This window comes from Scyliorhinus torazame, chromosome 1 (genome assembly GCF_047496885.1).
Source record: "Scyliorhinus torazame isolate Kashiwa2021f chromosome 1, sScyTor2.1, whole genome shotgun sequence".
Classification (NCBI taxonomy): Eukaryota; Metazoa; Chordata; class Chondrichthyes; order Carcharhiniformes; family Scyliorhinidae; genus Scyliorhinus; species Scyliorhinus torazame.
In genome coordinates, this window is record NC_092707.1 from 397871152 (window position 1) to 397881270 (window position 10119).

Sequence of the window (10119 nt, forward strand, 5' to 3'; positions counted from 1 at the left end):
GGGTAACAGGCAAACCCTAAAGAAGCCCCACCTAGACCCCCAAACCCAAAGCGATACAGGGGCAGACAATGTTACAGAAGTGGGAATAGGCAGTCTTTGCAATAGCAAAGGGGCGTGTTGATGGAAGCTGTTCCAGCGGTCAAGTCAGAAATGGAAGTCAAGTTGAGGTGAAAAGATTGGCCATGTTCCCTCGACTCGGCAGGGAGCCACCTGATAACGCACCTCCTCTTATCACTGTCCAGGAAGGTTTTGCAGGGAAGCACCTCTGTGTGTACAGGTTTAGAGCTCAGCTGTGATGCCCCTCATTGCCAACAGCCTGCTCACACTTGAATAATAATAATCTTTTTGTTGTCACAAGTAGACTTACATTAAAGGTCACTTGCGGGATGTCGACGGGTGGTGGTAGTGTTGGGGGAGGGGGGGGACAGCGTGGGAGGTTGTATGGTGGAACGGGAGTGGGAAAAGTATCTGGAGACAGTAACAGTGCAACCATAGGCGGTTCCCAGCTTGGGTCACTGTCTGTGCGGAGTCTGCACGTTCTCTCTGTATCTGAGTGGGTTTCCTTCGGTTGCTACCGCTACCAAGATGATACCAAGTTGGGTGGGAGGGTGAACTGTGACGAGGATGCAGGGATCCTACAGCATGATCTGGACAGGTTGGGCGAGTGGGCAAACCAATGGCAGATGCAGTATAATTTGGATAAGTGTGAGGTTATTATCACTTTGGAAGCAAAAACAGGAAGGCAGATTACCACCTGAGTGGTTGTAAATTGGGAGAGAGTGTGCAGTGGGACCTGGGTGTCTTTGTGCACCATTCGCTGAAGGTAAGCATGCAGGTGCAGCAGGCGGTAAAGAAGGCTAATGGTATGTTGGCCTTCATTGCGAGAGGTTTCGAGTATAGAAGCAGGAATGTGTTGCTGCAATTATACAGGGCCTTGGCGAGGCCACACCTGGAGGATTGTGTGCAGGTTCCATCTCCTTCTCTGAGGAAGGATGTTCTTGCTCTCGAGGGAGTGCAGCGAAGGTTTACCAGACTGATTCCAGGGATGGCAGGACTGTCATAGAGGAGCGATTGACTGGGTTGGGATTGTTCCCGTTGGAGTTCAGCAGAATGAGGGGGGATCTCATAGTGACTTAAATTCTAACAGGACTAGACAGGGTAGATGCAGGGAAGATGTTACCAATGATGGGTGTGTCCAGAACCAGGGGTCACAGCCTGAGGATTCAGGATAAACCATTTCGGACAGAGATAAGGAGACATTTCTTTGCACAAAGAGTGGTGAGCCTGTGGAAGTCATTGCCACAGGAAGTAGGTGATGCTAAAACTTTGAATACATTCAAGAGGCGGCTGGATATAGCACTTGGGGAGAGTGGGATCAAAGGCTACGGGGAGAAAGCAGGATTAGGCTATTGAGTTGGATGATCAGCCATGATCGTGATGAATGGCGGGGCAGGCTCGAAGGGCCAAAATCCCTCCTCCTCCTCCTCCTATCTTCTATGTATCTATGTTTCTATGCTCTGGTTTCCTCCCCCATGTCCCAAAAGACGTGCTGTTAGGTAATTTGGACATTCTGAATTCTCCTTCTGTGTACCCGAACAGGCGCCGGAATGTGGTGACAAGGGGATTTTCACAGTAACTTCATTGCAGTGTTAATGTAAGCCTACTTGTGATACTAATAAAGATTATTATTATTATTAATCCAGCTGGATTCAACATCTGAGGAAGAAATTGGGAGAGGTTTATTTTCGTAACCAAAGAGCCATAAGTTTATAGAACCAGCAGCATAGTGAAGTTTGATCAGAATCAGCACTGCCTGTTTAAACTCAGATACACAGCCAACTCTCCATTGTCAGTGACCTGCTCCAGCAACGGGAGTGGGTCGAATCTCAGCCACGCTAGTGACATTCTGTTCCACAAGGATATTATATTACGTGTATGAAAGCGGAGAGTCATTATGTACAGTTTTATTTCATACAAATGGGGCTGCCAAGCCGGCTGGCAAATTTAACCTTGGCAGTGAATCTATTTGTGGAATTTGGTCGTTGGATCTGCACAATTAACAAAACGATGAGGTTTAAAATCTAATCAGAGCGGTGGTCGCTCCTGCCGGATTGCAGGGCCGAGCTACATTGGTCTCTGAGGAGATTAGGGGCTGGTTTAGCACAGTGGGCTAAATAGCTGGCTTGTAATGCAGAACAATGCCAGCAGCGCGGGTTCAATTGCCGTACCGGCCTCCCCGAACAGGCGCCGGAATGTGGCGACTAGGGGCCTTTCACAGTAACTTCATTGAAGCCTGCTTGTGACAATAAGCGATTATTATTATTAGATGGTGTTCTGCAAACTTTGGGTGCGAGAGAAGCTTCTTTAACTTAAAGGAAGACAGTCACAAGGCTGAGATGGACTCGACCCATAGTTACAATATCCTGGAACCAGTTGGCTGGACAGCTGGTTTGTGATGCAGAGCGAGGCCAGCAGCTTGGGTTCAATCCCCGTACCGGCCTAGGTTATTTGTGAAGCCCCGTCTTCTCAACCTTGCCCCTCCCTCGCCTGAGGTGATCCTCTGAAACCACCACCAGTCAGCTCTCCCCCTCAAAGGGGAAAGCAGCCCATGGTCATCTGGGTCTATGGCGGCTTTACTTGCGTATGTTGGAATCAATGGTTAGGGGCCATGGAGTAAAGCAGAGGAAGATTAGGGTCTGATGACTACGGCAAGCCTGAATATCAGCCATAAGAGCTGCTGAAGGTACACATGTGGCCACTCCTGCCTTTTCCCCAATGCCCTTTTGTGTAGATCTCATGGTGTTCACCTCAGGAGTTATGTTCAAACCCCTCCATGGTTTCTCCCCTCCCTATCACCTCCCCCAGCCCCACGACCTCCGAGATCTCTGCGCTCCCCCAATTCTGGCCACACTATTATTCCTTCATGGAATGGCTGGCTAGGTCAGAATCTATTGACCATTTTTTAATTCCCCGTTGGAAGGTGGTGAGCCGCTGCAGTCCAGGAGGTGTAAGTACACCCACAGAGCTGTTAGGGAGGGAGTTCCAGGATTCTGACCCAGCCATCTAGTCCTCATTTTCATCATTCCATCATTTGCGGCCATGTCTTCAAACTCCGGAACTCCCTCTCTCCGCTCTCTCCTCCTTTACGCCATCAATCCTAGTAACTCATTGAGCTCAGTGTCAATTTAAAGCTTCTCTGAAGTGCCTTGGGATATTTGATTATGTTTATGGTGCTGTATAAATGCAAGCTGTTGTTGTTGAAGGGCCAAAAGAACATGGTCAGGGTTTAGGCTGCTGTCCTCAGGACCCAACAATAGGTAAACTAAAGGTCAATTGGGGTGGAGTGTGATGGACAATTTATGCCTTGGCCATTAAGTATTAAATGGATCACCCGATCAGTTACTTTTTGTACCCATGTCCCAAGGTGTCTGCTTCATCCAGGTTAATGTGTTGAATTCTTGGTTTAAAATTAATGGAAACCCCACCTCACTCAAAGGTGGTTGGAACTTTGGGCAGCACGGTAGCACAAGTGGATAGCACTGTGGCTTCACAGCGCCAGGTTCGATTCCCCGCTGGGTCACTGTCTGTGCGGAGTCTGCACGTTCTCACAGTGTCTGCGTGGGTTTCCTCCGGGTGCTCCGGTTAGGTGGATTGGCTATGCTAAATTGCCCTTAGTGTCCAGAAAAAGGTGAGAGGGTTTATTGGGTTACGGGGTAGGGTGGAAGTGAGGGCTTAAGTGGGTTCGCCGCAGACTCGACGGGCCGAATGGCCTCCTTCTGCACTGTATGTTCTGTGTTCATTCACATCCTACTAATGTGTCACCACTGCTTCAATAAACAGGATGGCCTTCCAACAGCTCTCTGTAAAAAGCTGGCCATGACATTACAGCAACACTTTGCACAGGGTTCAAATGGCACATACTACAGCTGTGCAGGAACTGTTTGCAGTGTCAACTGGGACTGGCAAAACGACACCCTCACAACACACACTTTAAGCAGCAAGCCCTCTCCCCCTCACGCAAGGGAAGGTGGGTGTGCAACCCGCAGCAGTATCAAGATCTATTGCCAGATGGCACATTTGAATCTCAGTTCGCTGTGTGCTAACAGTCACCAAAGGGGAAAGAGAACAGCACCCCGCAGAACTCCCACTGGTGCACACTCATAGGGACTGAACGATTTAAGGACCAGAGTTAGTTTCTTGTTTCGAGGAGCTGCATTCCCAAGCGTACATGTGAAGAGATGCAGAGTTTGAACCCCCACTCTCGTTGAGAGACTGAGTGAGTGGAACGGTGGCTGGATATCCAGCTCGATATTGTGGAGTTTGGGGATCCTGGTTCCCTCCCCGCCCCTTCATCATAGGGGTTGACAAAGCACACACATCCCACTCGGTCAGTAAAACGACTTAACAGCCTGATTAAAAAGGTGGTTAGAATCACTAAGATATAGGGAGAAGGTTAAAAAGACAACACACTCCCCAGGATTGGAGACTATTTAGAACCGATTTGCATGCAATCTCAAATGCCATTTTCTGTTCAATGTTTGACGCAGTGGCTTGTTTTAAAGCAGCATTCAATTAGTTACACTCAGCAAGTCTGAAGATGCTGAAGTCAGCTACCTCAGTACCATAATCAGGTTGCTTGTTACACTGAAACCCATCAAATGTCTTTCAACATCGCAGGTCCACAGGCGGGAGCAGACTCGCCTAGATTTACAGGAGGAATATTCTTTTTAATCCAGTGGGGGCTATGGGGAAGAATTTAGCACCCATCTAACGTCAGGATTTGCAAAGCATTGAAGTTCAGCAATCACCAAGACTTCCCATTTAAACAAAAGTAGACCTCCTGCTTACTGCCTCAAACTTCTGCTTCACACAGCAGAGCAGAGACATCTGCTTTACATCGGCTGTGTCAACAGTCCTAACCCCACCTACGAAAAGCATCTTCGCACTTCAGGAGTCACGAGATAGTGAGAGAAGCTGCACCGAGACATCAAATCCAAATTTCCCTGCCGACCACCCTTTGCTCTCAACAGTTCAAGCCCAACTGCGACTAGGTTTACTGTTTAGATAACTTTTAGAACTACCCATGCACATACCAAACTGCTTCACACTCTAGCACTCTTTCAGTGAGCAAGACCGATGCACACAGAATGAGAACAGGAGAGACAGACAGACACACACACATAGACCAAGAGAGACAATGTGAAAGAGACACAGAGACATAAAACAGCAGACAAGGAGAACACACACTCATCAGAAAGCAAGAGACACACACACACTCACACACAAAGGCACATAATGAAAGCTGCCAAACACACACACACCTAACACAAAGAGACAGATGGCTAAGATAGAAATTACAAAAAAAACCAGAAATAATGAGCATACAAAGATAGATATCGAGGCGGAGAATTGGCACATGCAGATTTTTGAAGCGAGGTACACATGAAGATAAACTGGATGCACACACATAAAATGCTAATAGACGTGTTACAAAGACATAGAGCCAGAAATGGACAAGAGACATGAACACACACAGAACCGAGGTAGGAGTAACCACACATGCACACAGACAAGGGATTAAAAGTCTGTTCCGGTTTGGCAGATTGTCCGGCTACCAGTTAGTGGTCTCCCCCACCCCAGAGCATGTTAATAAGGCCACGTGGAGGGATTTCACCCTACAGCCATTCAGAACAAGAATGCCATCTGAAGAGATGAGGAGGTGGCAGTGAACTGCGCCCTCTACAACACAAGGGACTCCTCTCTCCCAACCAGCAGCTTGCTAGCTAGCTGGGAGAGGGGAAACTGGGGACATTAAAACAGCACGAGTGTGTGCCTCACCTCCAAATTGTTAAAATTAACCAAACAAAAAAGGATAGGCTTTTCAAAAAAAAAAAAAAGCGAGACATTGTCTTGAAATCCCTGGCTCATTAATCCGGATTCTGCTGCACAAGCCTCACTCACTCCTCGTGTTATATATATGCCCCTCCCAGAGCCACTATCTCCCCCTCCCCCCACCTTGGCAGCTCCCAGAAGTTACTCAGTAACTTGATGCATAACACCAGTCTTTAAGGGCGGTGTTGTCAACAGCTGAGAAACACAGTTCTGACAAAGGAATGGACCATTTGCAGCTCCTGTAAATCTCCAAGGTCTTTATTATAACCGTCTCAAAATAAACGAAACATAGAATAATAAATTAAGAAAACACATTTCTGCAGCAATATTTAAGATCTTAAAAAAATACTGTCCATGATTTTTCCCTCTCCCCACCCCACCCCCTTCGCCACTAAAAAATGGTTTCAATACAGAATATCATGTAAACTATAAAACATAGTGACAAGTAAACAGCAAACATTAAAAAAAAAATGTAACCACCTTACGAGAAATGTTTTTGTCACACACACACACATATATGCACACACACAAACACACGTGTGCACATTCCAGCCTGCAATATGTCCAAACATTCATGAGACAGAGAGGGGGAGGGGGAGACTTCTAGGTAGGTCGAAAAGAATGTTAAGTCTTTTGTGTGAAAGACTATTGTCACTGGTTTTAAGTTACAGTACTTTTTTTTTTTAAAGGGAAAACACAGGCTCCTTCAATGCAAATGTTTTTTTTTAAAAAAAGAACGAATCAAACTGATACATACATTGTCATCGTTCAAAAGGCTGGTTTTGAGAGTGTTGCAAGGTTTGAACAAGCAAAAAAAAAAAAATCATTGGAACACTTTTTGTCCAAGTGTTTTCACAAAGCTTTCAAGAAAAACAAAACTATATCCTCCACTCCCTCTCCCCTTACCAATCTCCTCATCCAGAACCTTCCTCATCCATAACATTTAAAAATAAAAAGGTTAATCCACCAATTTTTCTTTTTATTTAAAAAGGGCGACAGACTTTGTTTCATAGGAAACTCAATTTGGGAGATCAAATTTTCCAGGGTGGATTGGGGAGGGGATGGTTCCACCAGTGCTTTCCAAACAGTTGGTTTAAGCTCTCTTTTTTTTTTTGTTTTAAATTAAAAAGGAATATATAACAGACCATTAAAGACATCAAAAATAAAGTTACATGTAAAATGGTTACATGTGCAGCGAGCCGGTTTTCAAAAACAGAATGGAACAAAAGTCACTCAGTCGATGAATGGCTTTTTTTTTAATTACCAAAAAAACAACAAGGTTCTTTTTTTCTCTCTCGTCGCAAAGAACACATCTTCGAGATCAGTAGCTGGAAGTCTTTTTTTTTTTTTTGCATTTATCTTCTCAAAAATCCTTTTGCTTCTCTTTCAGCAGCTCACTCGGCTGGGCTGCTGTTTACAAACAAAGTCAGTCATGAAGTCGAACTCGTTCTGTCCCAGCCACAGCTCAGGTAGTTCTTTGATGCGGTCCAAACCCAGTTCAATAACTAAGGACATGAGGACCTCCTCGTCGATGAAGTCCGTGTCTATAACATTGGGGGGCAGTATTGTTGCAGACATATGGTGGCTGGGTGGCACCGAGGGACTGTGGTGCTTTATTTCCCTGTACTGCTGCTGCTGTTGTTGTTGGTGGCTCAATGCACTGGCAGGGTGCAGGTCCGTCAGGCTGTAATGCTGCTGGTGGCCGTAGTACTGGTTGGTCAGCTTTTGCAAGTGCATGCTGGCTGCCAGCTGTGCAGCTGGGCTGCTGGTGTTGCTGCTGGTGACTGGTGGTCCCATGTACTGGGGGTGGGGAGGATGCGAGTGATGAGGCGGCTGCTGCTGCTGCTGCTGCCGAGACGCGTACCTGATGTTGGGGGGCATGTTACTCAGATGCCCAACTGCAGCCTGCCTGCTCACGCTGCCAGGGACCATTGCATGCCTCATCCCGCCGCCCGAGTTCACATTGCTGGGTCCGGGGTAATGCAACAAGGAGGTGGTGGCGGCGGCCGGGTGCTCGCTCATCAGTCCGCTGTAGGCGTGCTGGTGCTGGGGGTACGGGCTCAGACCCATCCGGCGAACGTGGAGCCCGTTGCTTCCTTCCGCGAACCGCCCGTGGCTCATCATCATGCGATCGGCCATCGCACCCCCAACTTCAATGCAGAAGAAACAAGAGCAGCAATTTAAAAAAAAGCAGAAAACTCAAAAAACCCTGAAGAATGCACCACTCGAGCGTCCCAGGAGCAACTTCGCCCAGCACCAACCCCCCCCCGCCGCCCTTTATAAATTTAAAAAAAAACCCAAAAAAGATTTTAAAACAAAATTTGCAACTTACCCCTTAATTGCTGCAAAAAAAACAGTTCCCCTCTGCTTCCAATTCACTGATTTGAGCAAATGAGAATGATTCTGCTTTCCCCTCTTCACCAACTCCTCTCTGTATCCTGGCTCTTCCTTGTGTCTGTCTCTGTGCCCCTCTCTCCCTCTCTCTCTCTCTCTTGCTGCTGCTGCTGCTGCTGCTGCTGCTGCTGCTGCTGCTGCTGCGCTAAAGCACCCAGGCGCTACAAACTCGGAAGGATTAAGCAACAAAAGATGTTCACTCGGCTGCCTCGGCCACTCTTAATATAGGGCTCCCAAGGCTGGGCTCAACACACGGCACGGATTCTCTCTGGAATGTGGATCAGGAGCAGCATCGGAAGTCAAACCGAATTCCAGGCAGCAGGATCTTCCCCGTTCATAAACAATTGCAACAGAGGGAAATTGACAAAAGACATGCTTTCTTTACCCAGCCTGTAACAGAGTAACAGATTGATTACATATGATGCACTTCTTGCATTATATAGTCAACACATTATGGTATCCTATCCGTGTCGTCCACATATTTAATGTGATTTAAAAAAATTAGCTTCATCATCACTTAATTCTTTCTATTTATATGCCCCTGTTATCCCGAAAGATTAATAATCATCCCTCTCGCCCCCCCTGCCAATCTTACCCCCTAATTTTCCTTTAACTCTTGCAGGTCATTAAAAGGAGAAAGATTTGCATTTATATAGCCTCGTCACCACTGGCTCTCCCAAAGCGCTTCGCAGGCAACAATGTACTTTTGAAGTGTGGTTACTGTTGTATTGTGAGGTACGCAGCAGCCAACTTGCACCCAGGAAGATCCCGCAAACAGCCATGTGATAATGGCAGGGAGCAATCTGTTTCTGCTGGCGACGTTGATCATTACTGAGTTCAGGGAGAAGCCTCCTGTTCATGGAATCATACATTCCTGTTCTTCTCAGGAATAATGTCAAGGGATCCTGCAAGGAGTGTGAGGCCTCCATTTAATGTTTCATCTGACGGGGTGGCACAATGATTAGCACTGCTGCCTCACAGCGCCAGGGACCCGGATTCATCTCCGCCCTCAGGCGATTTTCTGTGTGGAGTTTGCACTTTCTCCGAGTGCTCCGCTTTCCCCCCACAGTCCAGAGATGTGCAGGTGAGGTGGACTGGCCATGCTAAATTTCCCCTTTGTGTCCAAATGTAAGGTGGGGTTGCGGGAGAGTGAGCCTAGGTAGCGTGCTCTTTCAGAGGGTTGGTGCAGATTCGATGGGCCGAATGGCCTCCTGCACTGTAGGGATTCTGTGGGTGGGATTCACTGACCAACCAACCGCGTGTTTTCCGGCAGCGGAGGAGGCCGCCAGCAGGATTTACCGACCCCGCCATTGACAACGGGATTTCCCGGTGACTGCACCCCTGTCGCCGGGAAACCTCTGCGCCGGTGTGGGACCGGAATATCCCACCAGCGTGACCATCCGGTAGATCGTGCCCTGTGATTCTATGAACACGGCACCTTCGGCAGGTGGCACTCCCTCAGTACTGCGCACCGACATCCTTCATCAGATTTTGGGCTCGGGGCCTGGAGTGGGAATTGAACCCTCAGCTTTCTGACTCAATAACCGACCGTCTGAACCATGGCTGCCCCCTCCCTGGCCCTCTCAACAAATGGCCATTTCTTAGTTGTGAAACTAGCTAGTAAATGCCAGGGTGATTTTCAATTACATATGTCATCGCAGAGAAACCGCACTGACACCCCCCTCCTTCCCATTTCTCACCCAACATGCCAGCACCTGCCCTCTCCAGCGAGTTATTGGATAATAAATAGAATCAAGGCACATCAATAAAGCTGCCAGTTATACAGACCCAGCTAACTCAGGTAAAAGCAGTAGGTGCTGGAAATTTGCAGCA

General features: G+C 47.5%; 1 protein-coding gene across 1 annotated transcript; it reads right to left on the reverse strand.

Moving 5' to 3' along the window:
* Positions 1–6134: 6134 nt before the first annotated feature.
* cited2 (Cbp/p300-interacting transactivator, with Glu/Asp-rich carboxy-terminal domain, 2) lies at positions 6135–8437 on the reverse strand. The gene is made up of 2 exons (XM_072513739.1): positions 8225–8437; positions 6135–8042 (listed from the first exon to the last, which is right to left on the reverse strand). The coding sequence occupies exon 2, from the start codon at positions 8029–8031 to the stop codon at positions 7279–7281; it is 753 nt and encodes a 250-aa protein (XP_072369840.1). The 5' UTR covers positions 8032–8042; positions 8225–8437; the 3' UTR covers positions 6135–7278.
* Positions 8438–10119: the final 1682 nt, after the last annotated feature.